This window comes from Pangasianodon hypophthalmus, chromosome 17, assembly GCF_027358585.1.
Source record: "Pangasianodon hypophthalmus isolate fPanHyp1 chromosome 17, fPanHyp1.pri, whole genome shotgun sequence".
Classification (NCBI taxonomy): domain Eukaryota; kingdom Metazoa; phylum Chordata; class Actinopteri; order Siluriformes; family Pangasiidae; genus Pangasianodon; species Pangasianodon hypophthalmus.
This window is the reverse complement of record NC_069726.1, coordinates 12779458-12800349: the sequence shown is the minus strand read 5'-3', so window position 1 is coordinate 12800349 and position 20892 is coordinate 12779458. Positions and strand designations below refer to the sequence as shown.

General features: G+C 38.3%; 1 protein-coding gene across 2 annotated transcripts in view; it reads right to left on the bottom strand.

Moving 5' to 3' along the window:
* Positions 1-20892, bottom strand: part of robo3 (roundabout, axon guidance receptor, homolog 3 (Drosophila)) — a 152062-nt gene that overhangs the window by 12023 nt on the left and 119147 nt on the right. For both annotated transcript variants that reach the window (XM_026941833.3, XM_053241135.1), the window contains exons 7-19: positions 18429-18553; positions 16291-16462; positions 13362-13567; positions 8248-8329; positions 6512-6680; positions 2996-3162; positions 2639-2760; positions 1879-2095; positions 1601-1725; positions 1004-1181; positions 590-814; positions 437-476; positions 216-355 (exon numbers count right to left, since the gene is read on the bottom strand). In XM_026941833.3, the coding sequence (XP_026797634.3) occupies positions 216-355; positions 437-476; positions 590-814; positions 1004-1181; positions 1601-1725; positions 1879-2095; positions 2639-2760; positions 2996-3162; positions 6512-6680; positions 8248-8329; positions 13362-13567; positions 16291-16462; positions 18429-18553 (1968 nt within the window). The remainder of the gene's footprint in view (positions 1-215; positions 356-436; positions 477-589; positions 815-1003; positions 1182-1600; positions 1726-1878; positions 2096-2638; positions 2761-2995; positions 3163-6511; positions 6681-8247; positions 8330-13361; positions 13568-16290; positions 16463-18428; positions 18554-20892) is intronic.

Below are 20892 nucleotides of genomic sequence, written 5' to 3'. Positions count from 1 at the left end.
TTAGACATAATAAACACCTTTTTGATTGAGCTTCTGGCATGATTCTCTCTGCTCTTTTTCAGGGGAGTTTTATCCCACAAGTGATGATAAGAACTGTATGTATCCCACAAGTGATGATAAGAACTGTACCTGATGCCATTACTATGGATTAGGGAGTAATTCAAATCAAACTTTATATTTAAGTTTGCTCTGAATTTCTGTCTCAGGTTTCTCACCATTGTAGTATCTCTCTGCTGTATCATGTTTGGAGGTACAGCAGTTGACCGAATCTTTGCCATTATGCACAAGGTTTGTAGTGGGCCAGGAATCTGCTAGCCAGGGGTAATTCCCCATATTAGAACCCAACACACCAGGCCTAGAAACAAAATAGAGCATTATTCCACAGTCTTCTAAGATCTTCATCACAACAGCCTTAACTATGTACTGAGGCACATACCTTCCATTTAGTCCTGCACTTTCCCCATGAGGAAATCCAACTGCAAGAAGAGAACATATAATGTCATAAACTATGTCTATTTTAATACAGTTATGTTTATATACTGCATGCTTGAACACGTTTGAGTGTGTTTGTGTATGTTACTATGTCTACCTGCTGGTGTATATGCGAATGAAGTGGCGTAGTGGCTTAGTTCCTTTCTCTTCTTGCGTCTGCAGTATATCCATACGCTGAAGCCCATGAGGATTACCCAGCATGCCCCACCAATACCTGCAATGAAGGCAGGCTGCTTTACCACATCTGTGATCTGTTCAGCAAGACTGACGTTCTGATCCGAGTCTCCGTTCCCACTCGGGACAGGCTGCTCTGATGGTAACTCTGAGAGTGAAGGAGAAAGAAGGAACAAAAAAAGGGTTAGACAGCTAGCTTAAAAATGTTCTGTTTTAGTGCAACAAATTCAATCATACTCTTTTTATAGAAGACACAATACCTTTGCAATACCACCTGTGTAGATTACTGTATCTGTTATGTAAAGGAATTGTATCTTATGCTGTAGTAGCCACTCACTGATGATGACAGGGACTGGCTCACTGCGCATGCCCACTCCAGCGCTGGTCACTGCTGCCACCTCCACCTGGTAGAGGACGCCAGCCAGCAGACCTTTCACCATTGTCGACAGCACGTTCCCGTCCACTGTCTGGTTAATGTGGTAGCGTGCCTGAGAGTCATTTCCCAGGCACCAGATCTGAGAGAGACACCCATTTTCTTAGTACTGTAATAACAGCAATACTGCAAAGGCTCCAGTGTCTGAAATACTGCAGTTATGAATAGAGGTCTATTGTATCTATATTAAGGTCTATATCAAGCATTTTTACCAAACAGTAAACTTACATTACATAAAGAACCCAACGTAAGAGCTTCACCTTCTTTTCAAGTGCACCTTTATTAATACAACAATGTTACCAAGGCTCCAGATTCTCTATAGGCTTTCAACTTGTGAAAGCATCTTCTAAATGGTAGGTATTCCAGTAAACATCATAATCACTGATCACTGAGAGAATTATATCTTGTCCTTGTCCATATACAGTATGCAGTAAAACTATATTTTAACAAATTGCTAAGCTATTCAATTCCATTTGTGCTCTGATTTTCCAATTCTCTTACCCTGTACTCTTGGATGATACCATTTTGCATCTCAGCAGGGGGAGGCTGCCATGAAACACTGATGCTGGAGCTGTTGCTGAGTGTGACTGTAGACACAGTAACTGCCTGAGGAGGGGCGCTGGGGACTAAAAAGAGAACAAAATAGCACAATTCAAAAGTCACCTTTGACACTAAAATCCTGTAGTTATGTTTTATAAGCTCTTATATCTATAAGGACTTTTTTTTTTTACCAAACAGTAAAAGTGTATTACATAAACGACCCAATATAAGAGTCTCACCTTCTTCTGGAGTGCGGAGGATCAGTGGGTGGCTGTCGATGCCCTGGAATTCATTGAAGTAGGGCCTGATTTTGACCTCATACTCAGTGCCTTTGAGCAGGTTGTTGAGGACAGCGCTATGCTCGGGGGCTGCTTTTACATCCTGCTGGAGCCAGGAGCCACCAGTCGGACGGTAAAGCAACCGATAGCCCTGGATGTACTGAGACTGACGGTCAACCTAGGGCAGTGATGTTCTTGGTTAGATAAGCTATAGATATAGATCAGTGGTACTGTACATCTAGATGAGTGAGGCTGAGATAGAGATGAGTATTATAATATAATATATTTTAATGTAGCTGTTATTTTATTTATAAAGAAATGAATTGTATACTAAAAAGGTAGTGCTGTTTGTTGCTAATATCCACCTCCTGGCTAGACCTCATCTATTTCAGGAGAGCTATCAATATGTAAAGTTAAAGGGTAATTGCTTCCTCCAAGACTTGTGAAGCTAGCCATTATATAATTTCAAACTCATGCAATGTTTCATGGCAGTTTATTGCACTTGGAGGTGAAACCAAACTGCCCAATTCTGCACACAACAAATGCCAATAATTAGCTTAGGTTAACAATGTAGAGAGGAAAGCCTGAGAGCAGAGCCAATTATTCTCTGTTCGACTCCACGCCATGGACGTTCTGGCACTGTCTGAATTCAAGTGCCTTACTCATATGTTTCACTAATTATACACTGCGGATTCAGAGAGATCATTTGGCCAGTACTCACAGTCCATGTTATCCGGACGCTTGATGCACTCAGTAGCACAGGCTGCTGTAGTTCCACAGCCACTTCCCCCAGCTCTCGCTGAACCTGCCTGTGGTCCACACCCTGCCCTGTTGGACTTACATCTAAACATAATAAAGTATGAGTACTGTTACTGTTGCATTTCTTTAGCATCCTGATCCTGACTGTACATTCCACAGACACAATTATTACCTCAGACAATGCTTAAATCAAGTGTTAAAACCATATCTTCAGGATTACCTTATCTTGTCCATTCTCCCAAAATAATCCATACGCTACAATATGTGACCAATTCATCTAGCACAATAAGAAAAGAGTGAGAGAGTCCCAAATATACACCTTGTGTGCGCACAGGCTCTGAGATTGGGCTGGGGTCGCTAAGTCCGTAGGCATTAACCGCTCGGATAATGAAGAGGTAGATGGTGTTGGGGAAGAGGCCAGTCACTGTGTGCTTTTCAAATCGCACCAGGTCTGCTACTGTCTGCCATGTATTGCCTGCGGACTGGCTGCAGGAAAAAAAAAAAAGGTGACATCTTCATTAGTCAGACAGCTTATTAAATTACACAAATCATTGACCTTCAGAACTGCAAAATGAGAATGACTGTTTAATGTCAACATAGTTAGCAAACCAACCATATGATGTCTTGAGTACAAAATCAGTGAATCGAACTACATTTATTCCAGCGTATTCGTTTACATCAGTAGTATATGTGTGTGTGTGTGTGCGTGTGTGTGTGTGCGCGCTCAAAATGGCATTCTTATGGCTTTTCATCGGTGAGCTCAGAGATAGCCATTACATGCTCTACTGAATGATGCCGCTCATTCTGGATGTATGACAGTTCCCTGTGATGACAGTTATTTTTAGCCGGGTTTACACACCACGAAGCAAATAGCAAAATGCAACCAGTGCACACGACACAGGCTGAACCATGTAACCTTGTGTGTCCAAAAATCTTTGAACCAAATGATTACACTAAAATAAGTTCCAAAATATATTTTGCAGCAAGCCTGCTTTATAGCCTGGGGCACGTAGTATATGTCTCGCTGAGAGAGAATTTCGCCCCTGAAAATATAGTTAAGATGTGCAGGCAAAAACACATTTGAGAAATGCACTTTTAACCTGCGAAGTTATGGTTCAACTACACATAAATAAACAGCTCTGAAATCTTCTTAAAGGAATACTTGATTTTTTCAAACTAATCTCTATCCAATGCATCTGTAGCATGTGTGATTACACACAAACAAGAATTTTGACGTTTCTGTGAACTGAAAGAACATAAAACCTGCTTAAAGGAGGTCTAAGTGAAATTGCTGAGGAAGTCAATAAAGCTTTCTGTATTTTTGATTTAGTCAGGTAATGTTTTGTAGATGAAGCTTTAAATCCATATAATTTCAAAGATATTTCAAAGATAAGACTTTTCCAAAGGAATTTCGGAATTTATGGGTATGCTTTGAAACATCTGTGCAGCTCAAAGTAAACGCAAAAATGAAAACCTCAAGAAGTAGGATTTCTTGTTTTGGTGTGTTGCTCCATTGCTGCAAAGTTTGAATAAACAATAAACAACAGAATTGATAAGGACAATCGCTCCATTGTTGGAATGTAATTCGTGAAGTTTTGCATTTTAGCTGCTTATTGATTTAAATTTAACTGCCCTGCCCTTTACAAGGAAGTTTCAAGTAAACAGATAAACTATAAATGGATAAAAAATATGATGTGTCATTCTTTAATAAATAAAAATTGTTAGAGTTGGCAAAGTGTTGTGGTATAAGAGGAATAAAACACAAGCTCAGAGTGGTAACAGCGCTACCCTGTTGTTGATTAGTTTCCTATAACAGCACTTCCTGAGCTGTTTTTGTTCCTTACATACTGTATGTTACAGATGCCATGGATACAGTTTAGGTTGAAGAACACTAGAGTATTTCTTTGGTCCCAGTATAATCACAGTTTAGAAAATGACTTCACTCTAGCTGTGATAATAGACTGTGATAATAGACATATTACACACTGTCCACATCTGTATTACACAACATCCACAACTGTATTATACATTTAAACACTCCTAGCAAAAAATGGGCCAAGCCCAAAATTGCAAATATTAAGCATTTAATGGTCTCAGACAAATGATTTGTTGTTAAGACCATTAAAAACTTAATATTTTGCCATTTTGGGCTTGGCCCATTTTTTTTTTTTTTTGCCCAGGAGTGTACATAATACACTACGCACATCTGTCCACTGCTGACTTTAATTGTCAGTGGTTAACCAACATATTCGTTCTGCATTTAGATGTTTATATTCCCCTTGAGCTTCTTCTTGCTGTAGACACGGCCAACCTGCAATGTTCCAGAGAGGCATGAACACCGGGAGGCTCGTAAATATTCAGCTCGCAGCGCTGAGAGAGAGGCTATAAATCCAAGGTCACTTTGGCCATTGCCTGGGAACAAATGCACACGCCTCTTCCCTCCTCTGTCCTTTGCCCTACAGTATGAATGCATACAACTAGACAAAGAAAAAGAACTCTGCACTCTGCCCTTTTGTACTCCTTTATAATTATTAAAAAAATAACAGAACTGATGCAATTATAAATATAAGCCTTTCCTTACTGAGGTGTCAGGAGACTATGCTTTCCTTTGCATTCTACCATTCTGCATTTACCCTGTTCCTCTTTCCTCATCTTCCATCCATTTCTCATCTCCTGCCCTTTCTTCCTCCTATATGTCCCTCAGCACCACAGGCAAGGAAATGTTATTGTAAACACTACACTCAAGCCCAGAACACTCAATAAAGAATCAATTTTGGGTCATGTGGCACCACAAACACTGCCCGAGGGGCCAGAAAGGGAGTAAAGCGCAGTGTCAGTGCTTGTGTGTGTAAGTGTGCAGTGCTCTGTTGTTCAGCCTGCATCGCACCCTCCATGAGCCCTCACTGTGAAGCCCACAGGACCTCGGCTCTGTAATTAGAGTGAGCCCCATTACAGCAGGCTTACAATAGCCTTAAGAGTCATCCGGGTGGACTGGATTTGAATTCATTAGCATGTCATATATTCCTGCTCTCAGTGCGTCTGCGAGAGCAGTCCACGTTCCACATCTAAATTTAACATGCACAGAATTATGCATTTACCAAATACAAAAGAGGCACAAATTCTAAACACATGGCGCTGAGAGTCTTAAGTGCAGGTTCAAGTTCACACTGAAATGTGCATGTGCGATGAGAGAGAAAGATACAGGAGGAGGAAAGGGGTCAATAATAGGGCACCTACAGGGCAATACTTCCTCATGTCTGTCACGCTTGGCTAGCATAACTGTCACACTGACACTCAATTAATAAAAAATGAAGGATGTCTTATAAGAGCTGCCTCTGGCAGGAGACAATAATATCAGCAGAAGAAAAAAAAAAAGACAGAGGAGACAAGGCACTGGGGAGTCAGTGAATGTATGTGTCCAGTGGAGTGAACAAATGTCTCTGTAGGTATAGTGCTGTTGTGACACGAGTGTGTGTGTGTGTGTGTGTGTATATATGTATTTGTCAGGATAGAAAAGTCATCCGATAAGAAATTTTTTTTTTCTTTCCATCACTTTAAAAACTGTATTATTTCAGACTAAATAAGAAATCCTTGAAAATCAATATTTCCACATCATTTTCTTCACATTTTAAAAATGCTTTGATGCCACATACAGCACTCGAAATAGCACACTTTAAATAATAATAATAATAATAATAATAATAATTTATCGAATAGCTTAATTCACTCCTTTCTCAATTGGTTGACACAGCCTTTTAGACTGTACAGTACATGTGTGTGTACTTGCATGCATATGTGTAAAAGAGTCTATTTGCAATATCGTTCTTCTTCTTACCTGAAGGCCTCAATGATGTATGAGGTCACGGCAGAGCCACCCTCATGGGCGTTAGGCTGCCAGGTCAACGTCACACTGTTCCGCGTCACATCAGTCACGACAGGTTTGTGAGGCGGCCCGGGCAACTGGTAAGGCTCAGAGACAGGAGCCATAGCCACATCTCCACTCTCTGTAACACACAGATACACAGGCAACAACATGTTAGTACTTTTTTCTGTGTATATACTCCTGGGCAAAAAATGGGCCAAGCCCAAAATGGCAAAATATTAAGCTTTTAATTGTCTTAACAACAAATCATTGGTCAGGAAATTAGAAAGAATTAAACAGATAGATAAAGGAGGTTAGTATGGGAAAGCTTTTCCCTTTGAGTCCTTTAAATGTTTAAGCCTTGTGGCCCATTATGGGCTGCATCAGGTGTAGCAGATAACCAAATAATGACTAAAAGTTTAAGAAAAAAACATCCCAGAAGATATTTTTGGAAAAATTTGTACACCCAGATATGTGTTAGCTTGAATTTTACATCAAACATTTTAATCATTATCATGATTTTTCCTTTCTGTACAAGAAGACTATAAAAGTAAATTTGCCTGTTTCTAGCTTTTCCCCAAATAGTTCACTGCAGCAAAAGTAAACGAGCAAACGGTGGCACAGGAGCTCTCAGAAGTGCATTTGTTTAAATATGTCTAGAAATAGGGTTAATACTGATATGTTTGTTTAAAAACTTATAAGAGAATATTACTTCAACTTCCTTATATTCAAGACCTTTTTAACTTCCTAAGATATTATTTTTTGCAGTGTCTAATTGACATACCTGATATTTTTATTTAAATCAGATTGTCAAATATACGTAGTATTTATATTGTATTTATAGTATATCATACTATTTATCTAGAATTTCCTATTGTCAGATTACAATAAGCCAAATATCTGATTACTAAACCTATTTCTAGGTTTGCACGAATTTGTAGTAATTTCAAGCTTGAAATGATCTTGATTAATTGGCAGATTTTCTTTTTCTAATTTTAAGAATTTATTTCTAGAAAGAAGAAATAATCTACTAATAGACTAAGAAAATGTAAAGCTTGAAATGTGTAAAAGTATATAAACACAGGGTGAATAATCTTATACTGTATTTGAATTATAATTATCTCATAATAAGAAATATTAATATTAGGCCATATTCAAGATATAATTACTGGCTAAGATATCATTTTTCAGAGTAAGAGATTATGTTTCAGGTCATTGTAATCAGAGAGTAATAAGGTAAAACAGAAGTTTTTGTATTGCTGTAATATCACAAGAGATGGCTTAACAGGCCATCAATAGGTAAATAGGCCATCGCTGCTAAGTAGTTAAAGAACGTGATTATTTGCCTATTATTCAGTTTGGCTTATAATTGGCTGATTTCGTAAACAAAGACTAGTACTAGTGTAGAAAGGTTTTCCAAAAGACAACCCTGAGTTTAAGACAAGGTTTAACAGCTTTGGGAAAACTTGTCGTTTAAAAGCAGCAGAACTCTCTCCTGCTATTCTCAGTGCGTCCTTTTCCAATTAGATCAGTCACTCCTAATGAAGGTAATTCTATTTCCTGCTGCACAAATTGACAATGACAATGTTTGTGTGAGGCTATTCCACAGTTAATGATAACAAATACAGCACAATACCAAACTAAAAAGAGAAAGACGTGCACAAATCAAAGTGCACCAAGGAAGTAAGTGTGTGGGTCTGAGTGGTTACCTTTCACAGTAAGTACTCCACTCCAACTGGTCTCGCCGCTGGAGCTGGAGGCGACACAGGTGTAGACCCCCGAGTCCGTTTCCTAGCAACAGCAGTATCAGGGTCAACATTTGCATGGATGCAAAATATGACTGCGCACTCACTGTGATTGATTTGTACACTCAAAATGCACCACTCCGGCCCACTATTCATTATTAACAACCATGAAAGTTACTGTTCCAGTTAGAAAGTTAGGAAGCAAGATGTGTCCTAAAAGCACCATTAATATATCACTCATAAGCTCCTTGGACAAAATATTAGTCACATCCCTATGAGAAGCAAATAAATATAACAATAATAATATAATAGTATAATAATATTTGTTTAGTAATATTATGTAAAGTTTATAATTATTATAATTATTCATGTTCAATAATAATTGTGGTCTATAATTTTTACTGTATGATTTTTTTCACACAGATATTTAGCTACAGTATTACATATGATCTTTCTGACAATTATCTGCTATACTGAATTACTTACTCCTATGTAAAATATTTTCTGCATTATTCTTTAATACAAACACAAATATACAGGAAATATGCTGGTATCTACTATCAAGACTTAACAGTTCTGAAAACCATTTTTGTTTGAATACTGATTCTGATCTCTCCCAACCATAAAAAAATCATAACCACACATGAATGGTGCAATATCATCACCAGTATTGAGTGTTCGTAGACATCGATCAGGTTAGTAGGCTAACATCAGGAATGCGCATCTAAAAATATGGCAGATCATCAAACATTCAGATGAGTCCTATTTGTGTCTAAAGTTACTTATTATCCTGATAGCAGTGTTATTCTATAGTATGAGTTACAGTGTGTGTGCGTGTGTGTGTGTTCAGAAAGAAAGGGAATAGTGAAGAATTCAGAGAGACAGGAGGAGGGAAGGAGAGATGAGGGGATGTGCACAGAAGGTGAGACCCATTAAATTTTAACTCCCTGGCTGAGGGGCAGAATCATGGCTGAAATTGCTTACAACAGTGGAAGATGTAGCACTTTTTTTTCTCTCCATGGCAAAGATCTAATAGTGCTGACAGCACAGAGACATCGTTCACAGCTCTAAGGTCATACACAGAGATGTACACACCACGATGCATGACAACACACACTCACGCCCCCCTCCCACACACACACACACACACACACACACCTGAACCATACTGCTAGCTAGTCTACTGCAATGTTGACTCAGACTCAGCATCTTTAAAGGCTGCCATGTTTAATTAAACACATCAGTCTCTATATTCATGATCATAGCACATGTGCAAAAACAAGGCAGAGGATTTGTATATTTTTGGAATCTTCATGAACATCGGTGCAGATGGTAACGTGGTGCAAACGTAAAAGAGAATTATACATTATCAAGAGGTCTGTATGTGTTCATTCATTTGAGTTAATACATTATCAAAAGGTTTGGTTAAGCATGCTGCTATGATATCCAATCAAATCAGCTCCTCACATTCCTTTTCAGTGTGTGCTTTGCAGCACAGTGATGTATTGGTAATGATCTATGAATAGATTATATTATAAATTTTATACTGATTTTACTAACTGACTGACAGATCTTAGAGCAAATATTTTTTTTGTTTCTCAGTTAATAAATTTTAGGTTTTATGTTGAATGGTAACAGTCCAAAATCAACAATCATGCAAGTGGATAATATACAGATATAATGCTAATTCAGAGACCAAAAAGCATTAAATAAAAAAAAATAAATATGCATAAGGGACAGAGGTCACAATCACTCCTCTTGGCAAGGATTCCAGCTGTAAACACTATAAAATGCCAAATTCATGCTATACTGAGCAGTCTACACTTAAAATTAAAACAGTAAATGAGCTATATTTAACAGTTTGTTTCCAAATCATTATAAATGACAAATTCTAACTTTGTGCTTTTATCAAATGGTTTTACAGCCGACTAAGTACTGTATATCTGGGCACATAACAAGCAAACACATGGTGTTTCATAATTTGAAAATTTGTTTCTTTGCAAAACACAATCTCTGGTTATGCTTTTAACAAATACATATAGCGGGATAATTACAGCCACTCGCCCAAGAGATTTATCAAGATAATCTAAAGTAAAATTTTAAATCTAATAATTCGCCTTTAACTGTGAAAGCCAATTTTGCAGTTTTACAGTTATACATGTAGACATGTGTAAGGTTTTTTTTATCTTCAAAGATATTAATATTATCTTTTGAAAGCAGGCCTAAATAAGCACCAACAGAGTTTTATATTGCTGACAGTTATGTTTGGCATGTCAATAAAACCCCTTATGTTTATGCTGCAGAACGCCTCAGATGTGTACACATAAAATACAGATGGATGACAAATGAAAGGAAAACCTATGGCTTTGTTATCGTATTTATTTTTGCCGGCATGTTTTGGGTCCACCTGTCCCATTAGAGGAACGGGTTATTGCAAATCAATACAAAGTTACTCTGACTGATCACCTTTATGCTGTGATGAAATATTTCTAATCTGATGGATGATACTGCACCCATACGTAGGGCACCGCAGCTCACTGAATGGTTTGATGAGGATGAAAATGATGCAAATCTATGATAAGGCTTTTACAGTCACACTCAACTTAATTGAACACTGAATGGGAGCAACGTGTTAGACAGTGCTCTCAATCAGCATCATTAAAACACCAACTAAGGCAAAGTCTTTTGGCATAATGGTGTTCATTATCCAGTACTGTACACTCCCAGAGACTTGTAGAACCCATGCCAAGGTGCACTAAAGATGTTCTAGTGGTGCACACTGGCCCAACACCTCACTAAGACACTTTATGTTGCTTTCTCCGTTAATTTGTCACCTGCCTGTATTTCTGTGTCTTTTGGCATTGTGTAGGGATGTAATGGTGTCTTCTCACGCCTAGGAGTCTGTTCAGAGAGGTGTGAGGAAGTTGTGGCAGTGTGTGTGAGAAAGAGTAAGATAGAGAAAGAAATTGCAAACTGAGACATATTGGCACTCTTCTGTACAACTTCTATCACTGTGTTCTAACACTTTTTCATACAAGCTCATTTTTCCAACGGTTTTGACCAGAACTCCATTGCGATGCACGCTCAGTAGGTGTCTACTGATTTTTCATGGCTGGCAGCCGTGAACGTTAAACACACGATTAAAAATGCATGAGTGGAAAGGCAACAGGGAGCTAAATATTTTCACTGCTTCTCAGATCTCCCCTTTTCTCTTTTTCCCCCTATACACTCTCTCATTCTCCCATCTCTCTTCTCTTTCCACTTCGCTGATATAAATTCTGACTTCTCCACTCACTCTCTCTCTGCTTTCAGAACAGTAGACTACAGATGGCCTCTGGTGATCCTGCCAGTAAAACGGGATTTTCTTCTTTTCATCTGTCTGTCTCTTTCTTTTTAAGAGCCCTTTAAAATGGCATATTTCTCTCTGAGAGATGGATGCTATTCGAATAACAGTTCATTCAGGTACTGTAAATGCAGGAGATATGAAGAAAAAAGTAGAAGAATGAAAAATAATGTTCCACACTGTAGAAATGAGTAGTTTCTACTGAGGAGATGACAGCCTGGGCAGCTTTTAATCTGTTACTCACTGGTGGCCACAGATTATAGAAAAGGATTGCTGAGAGTACAGTAGCCCATAAAGATTACATGACCTCACCCTGTGACTCACTATACGACTGAATGAGGATTTAATTAAAGGCTGAGTAGTCGTTAATCTGTCCAGGCCACAATCAATTAACCCAACATTTACACACTAATTGCAATGGCTATCCCTTAGGTAGGCACATACACACACACACACACACACACACACACACACACACTGAGCTAGTGATAAAGCCTTCTTCCACAGGGCTGTCACAACAAATTTCACTGTTGAAAAACTATACAAATTATAACATTTACTAATACAAAGCTAAATGATTCTTATTTGAAAGTTTAATATCCCCATGTAGTGAGCATATATAGTAAATATGATGGTATTTGTCACTCTGTCTGTGTTTTGGTGGGGCATAAATAAATGATTTGCGAAGATCTAGCTAAATATCAGTAAAATATAGCCAAATAAAATGTCAACTCTTGCTAAATACCAATAAAAATCTATTTTTTTTAAAAAATATCATTAAAATCTAGCTAAATACTTGTACAATCTTGCTAATTATCAGTAAAATCGAAATAAACCTCAGTAAAATCTAGATAGATATCAGAAGAACAGGCTATATATATCAGTAAAATCTAGCTAAATACAGGTAAAATCTAGCTAAATATCAGTACAATCTAGCTAAAATTGGTAAAGTCTAGCTAAATGTAAGTAAAATCTAGCTAGATATCAGAAAAATCTAAATAAACACAAAATATAGCTAGATATCAGATGAACAGGCAAAATGTCAGTAAAAGGTAAAAATCTACCTAAATATATGTAAGCCCTAGCTGAATATCAATAAAAATCTAGCTAAATATCTAGAAAACATTTTTGTAGATAAATAACTTAAGTCAAATCTGAAAGTTTACAATGTATGATAAAATGAAAAAAAAAAAAAAAACTTTCTGTGGGGTATGTGACACAAATGTGCAGTCTACCAATACTGCTAATTTTCTGTTTGTAGAAAGTTGTTTATAAGCTCATTAAGATTCTACAGACCAACCAACTTTCAAAGAAATGTGACAGCCCAAGTAAAGCCATAATGTGTCTTATTGTTGTACTGTACATCTCTCCTGCCTGAGAGGCTGGGTCAGCTGCAAACTACGCAAGCTCTTTATGAAACCCAGCTCACCTGACCCCATCAAAAATCAGACTGCCAAACACACCTGTTGTGCTGATGTTCTGTCTTTGTAACTGCTGTTGCTTTTTGAGACAAACATGTTTTACAGACTGAACTGCAGAACAGGTTTGCAGGTGAGCTGAACTACAGACATGAATTTTCAAACCCAGTGCAACAGCATATGGTGACTGTCAGATAAGACAGTTAACTATAAAACCTAACATGCTGAATAGGTTCGATTTAAAATACCATATGCTAATGTCTCTAGGGTACTAAGATTTTTAAAAAAAATCATGCATATTCACTCCTGTAAAGTACCTGTAGGGCTGTGATTTGTAAGCTGCCATTATCCATTAAGCTGATGCGCTCGTCATTTCCCAGGATTCTCTGTCCATCTCGCTCCCACTGAATGCTGGGTAATGGGTTGCCCATTACATAACACTGCAGTTGGGCAGTGGCTCCAGGAGCAAGCGTCTGATTGGCTGGACCTTGACGGATGATGGGCGGGACCCGATCGGATGGAGCTAAATTCAAGCGAATGACAAGGTTAATTTGATATGAGACAAGAATGTATATATTGAATATTGACTATCACTATATTCATTACTCATACCTGCAAATTACAGGGACAATAAGAATGCTATTAATAAAGATGCATGTTTACCGACACACAGAACACACTCATACAATAACACAATTAAATCCAGATTGTAAGACAACTTGGCTGGCACATGGAATTAAGTTTCAAACCACCAGACATGTGTTTTTCAAGCTGCTGTATACTCTGGGTATCTGCAGAGTTAAGCAGAAGTTATTGGAGCAAGAAGAAGCATCGCTGATGCACTTGTTTCACTTTAGCCATCCTCTCTTCAGTCACAACCTGTTAGTTGAAATAATGTAGCACTAAGCAGGACAGGAAAACCTTTTACTGCCCTTAAGCCCATTAAATCATTACTATAGATTTCAGACTGGGACAGTGTGATGGAGCTGGAAGAAACTGTGATCGTTAGCAGCAATCATCAACTTCCCTGTGCTATTAAATGGCAAGAGGCCAGATGTATGAGGAAGCGCCATCTGCATAGTGCTGCGTTATAATGTGTGTATCGGCGTTTACGATGAATTATGAGCTCTGAAGCAGTGCTGCAGTGCATTACGCCACGACCTGCAGCATTCTGCACCCCGCGTCAGCATGTCTTCACTACAGTGCATCGTGTATGTGTGTTATTCCTAAGCTTTACTGGATAAATTATTCACTTGCAAAATGGTCCCTGTGTTGACCGGGGCTTTGATAAATAATTGACTTGTCAGTTACTTCAGCATTTAGCATTCTCTTTTTGTCAACAAATCGGAAATAGTTTTCAAAGACAGGTTTAAAAACACACACTTTCACTTACTGTAGAAGAAATGAAGAGGTCATGAATGTGCAATGCAATTTTTGTTGTGTAAGAGATTCTGCCTGGGCTCTTAAACGTAACTCATTTGTATAATGCTGACATATTTCTAATATGGTTACTAGCCAGAAATTATGTTTTCTGTGATGACACAGGTGGAGTTGGGCAATAGGAGGTGTTAAGAATTGAAATTTTGGTCAAAATTTCACTAGTAATTAAGTGTGTAGGTATAATATCAAAACATTTTTCCTGGTATTCCATTTTCGTATCACAAATGTCCAACTTACTGGAATCGCTCTTCTTTTGTGGCTGAAACCTCAAGTAGGATCTACAACATAATTATGTTATCACCTATGTAGTGAGCATATATAGTAAACAGAATGGTATTTGGCACTCTGTCTGTGTTTTGGTGTGGCATTCAGAGACCCAGGGCTCTTAAGTGTCATTTGGAGTAATTTGCTAATTTGGTTACTAATTTCATGGCCAGAAATTAAGGTGCCTGTAATGACATGGAAGGAATGGGGCAACAGGCAAATCCACTGGTGTAGTGTCGTTTCCCAACCCTCTTTGGTCCACAATTGACTGGGCAGATTCCATACCAAAACATTTTTTCCCGACTTCAAGTGAAGTTCTGTTCCATTTCTTACCTGATTTTGTGCATGTCTCTTGCTTAGGACACCAGGTTTCAACATGCATAGGATACTTCACCCAAATACTAACTAAATATAAGTGAGTGAATTATTTTATCCATAAGACAAAAAAGGCACAACTCAGTCATGGCTACTAAATGTGCATCAGACAGCTGATGTGTCATTGCGAATGGTGCTGCAATTAGAAGATTCAATAAAATGCCAGCAAAATGAATTAAGTACCACATTATAGCCATCATAGACAGGAATTAGCTCATTGTACTCTGAATACTCATACCTGCTAACCCATTAGTGCTCACAAGAAGATATAAGCCACATTTGATTTAAGTAACCTTGAATTCTGTTTGTGAAATTTAATCACATCATTACGAAAATGCGTACAGGTTTTAAAAGAAAAGAGATGAGTTCATTTATATCACCTAGTCACGCCCCTTAATAACCTACTCATTCTAACCCAACCCCATTTTACAATGATGTCACTCCAGGTCACCGCCTGCACCAACGATCGCAAAAATAGTATAGTATTAAATTGATTAGTCATTGCACAATAACAGATGGACAGAGATCATTAATTTTGGGGAAAAAGATATTATATTTCAAAACAGCTGGCTTTTTAGTTAGAAATTCAGAATAAAGAGAGATCTATATTAGGGTGTAGTTAATGTTGCCCATATGGCACAGGATGGTGTGATTTGTATTACCAGTGCCAGCTCCTTATACAGTGGTGTGTTTGTGAAGGTGTTGCAGCATACGGAGATGTGCATGTGCCTGCATTAATACACACACGCACACACACACACACACACACACACACAATTCCACACATGATGCGTAAACAGTTTATTGGTCATTGGGGAGCAGGAGGGAGTGGGCAAATGTTGTCAGGCTATTTGCATAGTGTGACGACGGCTTGTCCTTTTTGATTACATCTTCCCTGCCTCCTGCTGCTCACTCTTTTGAGGATGTGGAATTTTTAATTTGGGATGGCTTTGAAGAGGTTTTAATTTATTTTCCGGGTGAAAATGAGCCACACCGGGTAAAGCTTGCTGTGATAAGGTCATGCACAAATAATATAATTACATTCATGGACCCAGAAACTTAATGTTGTTAGAATGATATTAAAATACATGTAGGGGTGAAGGATGATTTATGTGATGGTTGCACACATAAAAAGAGCAGCCTAACTACACTGGTGCTGTTACCCACCGTCTTCTACTTCCAGCAGGGCTTTGGTGAGGACACTTCCTGCTACGCTGATGGCCTGGCAAATATAATACCCAGAATCCTCGCTGTGCACATTGCTAATGGTGAGCTCACCGCTCAGTGACACAGAGAAGCGACCTGACTGCGCTGGTGGCTGGCTGGGGAACATCAGCATCTGAGATAAAAAGGTGAAAAAAAAAACACTTTATGAGAATAAAATTATGTCAAATGCTTTTTTTTTTCAGTCACACTGACCATGATACTCAATGTAGTTAATTATGGCCCCAAAGCAAAGAAATATGTTCAAGATTAATTTTTTTATGGAATGAATCAATGCTGCACTGTACAACACAAACACACATGCTACAATATTTTACCTTAGTGAATGTAAATCTAAATAAAACATAATATAATAACATCCAATAATATCCATTTTTCTTAATGGACAAAATTTATTCTGCTGTAAATATTATATTGCAATATTGTTTTAAAAGCAGCAAGTTATATATAAGCTATAGGAATCAAATATTTATATAAATCAACATGTACACTCATACATATTAATTTTAATATTGGCACCTTGAAGGTATCATGAGATGCATGAAAATTCCAACCCCTAACCTTCACTGGTAACAATATAATTATATAGAAGATATCAAATCAAATGGACATCTTAGATAATTCACTAACATGAGTTATGTTTTATTCAATTATATACCAAGTAGATGCAAGCAAATAGATACAAGAAAGAAAACAGGGCGGTTAACGGTCAATTTGCATTTGTAAAGCTATTATAACAATGAGTACTATAGTTGTTGTTTGGACATAAAATCTGGATGACCATTAAGATTTATGTACACATTAAAGAACAATGGCAAAGCTATCTCATCTGGTGGTTAAGGGTTTATGTGTGTAGGGTGTCAGAGAGACAGGGGTCACACACAAAAGGTTGAGGATAAGAAGCCTTCTTCATGCAGAAGGCAGCAACATTGACAGCTGCTCCATTGTCTGAGCTGGGCTAGGGGGGAGGAGTGTGTGTGTGTGTGTGTGTGTGTGTGTGTGTCTGTTACTGTTTCATTTTTGGAGATTATTCACTGACCCCCTCATCCTACCCTCTGGCTCTGACCACTGTCTCTCTAAAGCTCCTTGATTTGGTGTCTATATCCGTTGCCCTTTATGTGATTCTCTCTCTCTCTCTCTCTCTCTCTCTCTCTCTGTCTCTTAGAAACAAATCTAGACAGCCAGAGTGGTCAGAGACATGTTCATGCTAACATGTGGATAGATGGTAGAATGACAAAAGGGTTTGGAATGTTTTCCTGTAAACAGAAAGTTTCTTGACCAACCCCAGAGCACCCACTTTCTCCCAGAATTCTTTGCGCTGCACACCCAGGTTTGCAAACATTATTTATACATTTATACCATATACTGTATATGTTGACAATATATTCCATACATAATATAAATGTAAATTTTATGGGTGTGGCAGACTAAAATAACTTTAAAGAAGTTATATCTCTATCTTTGCCTGTTGCCTGTCCGTCTCTTTCCCTTTCTTACTCTCTGTATTTCTCTCTTTATGAGCTCTGCTGTCGTAGTTAGGACCCGTGCCTTTTTTTTCCCCAGTTTATGATTATGGCTTTGCCTTGTTTGACCATGTCTACCCATGTATTGAGCGTATTGAGCATCTACTCAGCTTGCATTACAACCATGATTTGTGGAAAAGCCCGAATAAGTACATCCAGACTACGCACGTGCCGCACTTCCTTTTGCATCCATGTACATAAGCCTAATTCTAGACCTGGCAGTTGTGTTGATCATAGCATACTGGCTAAAAGTGAAAGAACATTTTAGGTCTGCATGTTAAAGCACACAAGACACAATGATCTACAGATATTTAGGAATTTAGAAGTAACGCAAATCATTTCTTAATGCTATGAAGTGCTAAATAGGGGAAAATTGGGAAAATTGGTAAAATATTTAAAAATACATAACAAATTTAAAAATGAACATTCTCTTCCTTGAGAAAGTATCTTTTTTAGTTTTTAAAAACTAAAAAAGCATGACTTCAGGCAGGACTGAAACCACTCTGAGTCATACCCTAAAAGTATTAGGAAGCTTAATTTGCAACTGTTCTCTCTTACCTGGCTCCCTTCTTTTTGCCAGAACACTGCAGGTGGTGGGTTTCCCTTAGTGCCACACAGGAACGTCACGGTACGTCCCAGCGCCGAGATCTGATCCCGGGGACGAACCACAATCTGAGGAGGAACTGGAGACCAGAGAACAGCACACATTAGCATTTTTTTATAACTCTCATGCATACATAACAAGTCCAGTTTTTGTGACATTTACACTGAAGTTTCAAGTGTGTGTCATGCAGTGAAGCCATCATGGGTGATAATCAGCACAGTTGCTTGGTTTCTGGGCCACCAGAGCATGATGAAGTTTCGACTGGATGTGTTATTTAGATTGTGTGATCCACAGACAGCAACACTGATACCTAACCCAGAAAGTCAAACTTTCAACCATAGCTACAAGTGAAGCCAATTATAATGCTAGTTTAATGTGTTTCTTCACAAAGTATGCATATCTAAATTCTATTTTGAGAATTATATTGATAAGATAAACTTATCTTATCAGTACATTGTTGGATCCCCACTGACATGGAGGTATTTGTTGCTGGAATACTGGCTGATTAAATCTGATATGGGTTGAAGAGCACCATTTTGGCAGGGTTTTATTCTCCTATTGCTCTCGTTCAGGTCCTTCAGAACATATAGCACAGAACACAGTGGACTCCGTTTCTGAAGAGTACTTGTCCACTGGAGCTGTGTGGGCTTACACAGGGCTACTAGCTCTCTCTCTCTCTCTATGTGTGTGTGTGTGTGTGTGTGTGTGTGTGCATGTATGTGTGTGTGTGTGTGTAGGAGTGCCATAACAAGCCCTACACATCTAAGAGCCTGTGGGATTCAGGCCTGTGGAACTAAATAAGCGGCTCAGATCGGAGGAGTGTTTGTTGTGAGAGATCATATTTCCAAGAGAAGATTTTTGTTTTGTCTGCTAATGGGGACTTGGACTCCAAAAACATTGATGAAGTCCCCACAGATTTGGGCACAGAACAACTAAGAATGAATCTGCTTCCTGTATGTCTACATACAGATCTCCCTCTGTTTTTTCCCTCTGTTTCTAGCTAAAGTCATTATAGAGGAAACTAATTGGAGCAAATAAAAATGACATTTTTCTCTGACCAAACAAGGTTAGTAATCTGTGAGTAACAATCTGTTAAACAGAGGAATTGTCTTGTAATTCTTTGAATATTTGCTTTCACAAACTTGTGAGAAAACTTGAAATGATGCTTAAAAATTACTGCAAGTAAGCTAAATGCTGTGTGAGACATGTACGCTGTTTTTCCGCTGCTTCTATTTATTAAGAACAGTTGGAGTTTTGCCAATACTGTTTTGTGTTAAACACAAGTAAAGCAAGTGAACACTCAGCTAGCATACTAAATAATGTTAGCCTTATAAAACTGCATTCAAATAAAGGTTGTAACTGGTAATTTCTGACCTTCAACTACGAAAAAAAACAAAGATAACTTCCCCTCAACTGAGAATTTGGGATGGTCTCCTCAACTCTGAGTTCAGCAAGTGGTGTCAAATCAACATGGCTGCTCACGGCATGAACAGTAAAAATAGTAGCATCTCATACCTAAATGCTGTATATACTAGTGTTTGCTTCATCCAGTCATATTCACTTGCTAAAGTTCTAACAGTTCACTGGTTTGAGGAAGTAAATATATCACTCATCACAGTTAGCTGGCTAGATTGTTGCTAACCAAAGACAAACATGGAAGCTTCCATGGTTTCTTCCCTCTTTTGTCGCTTGAAATCATGGAGGTCAAAAATGTAATTCTGAGTTCTAAGTTATGGGATAGGATACAAATTGATAACAGAGGATACATATGATTACTGAATCCAGTATGTTTATGAATACATGACTGTAAATATAAATGTAAATATTAATATAAGTGATGATCTTTATATGCACATAAATTTGATGCAGATTTCATGCGAAAATGTAAAGTGTGCCAAATGCAGGGTACGGGGAACATTCAGAATCTACAATATGCAACATAAGCTCTGTAGCAAGCATAAGTCTCTTTCTCTTTCTTGCAGTGGTTTCTGCTTGTCCTCAGTTTGAGCATGATCAATGTCTCTTGCTGGTGGATGTTAATCTGTGGCTTTATCTTGCCTGCAGGCCTCTGTAAAGACGTCTTCCCTGTTGAAGTACGCCCTGCGTGGGCACGGGCCCCCACGCTAGCACACTTCCTGTGTGATCTCCTTCTGGAAGTGCTATTTGGCAAGGATTGGAGGAGGGGAATATTGATTAAACCCAGATCTATCACTCTTTAGCACACGCTAGTGGAGGGGCGATGCTGCCATTTTTAACTTTCAATGGCTAATTGATTTCTCCTCTGCAAAACGTTTCTCTCTTTCACACACGTCCAGAGCAAACTGCTGGCCATGACACCTCATGTTCAGGGCAAGGTGTCCTCTTTAGCTCATGTCACAAATTCATTTTAAGGCAATCAATCAGGTTAGTGTGCTTTGA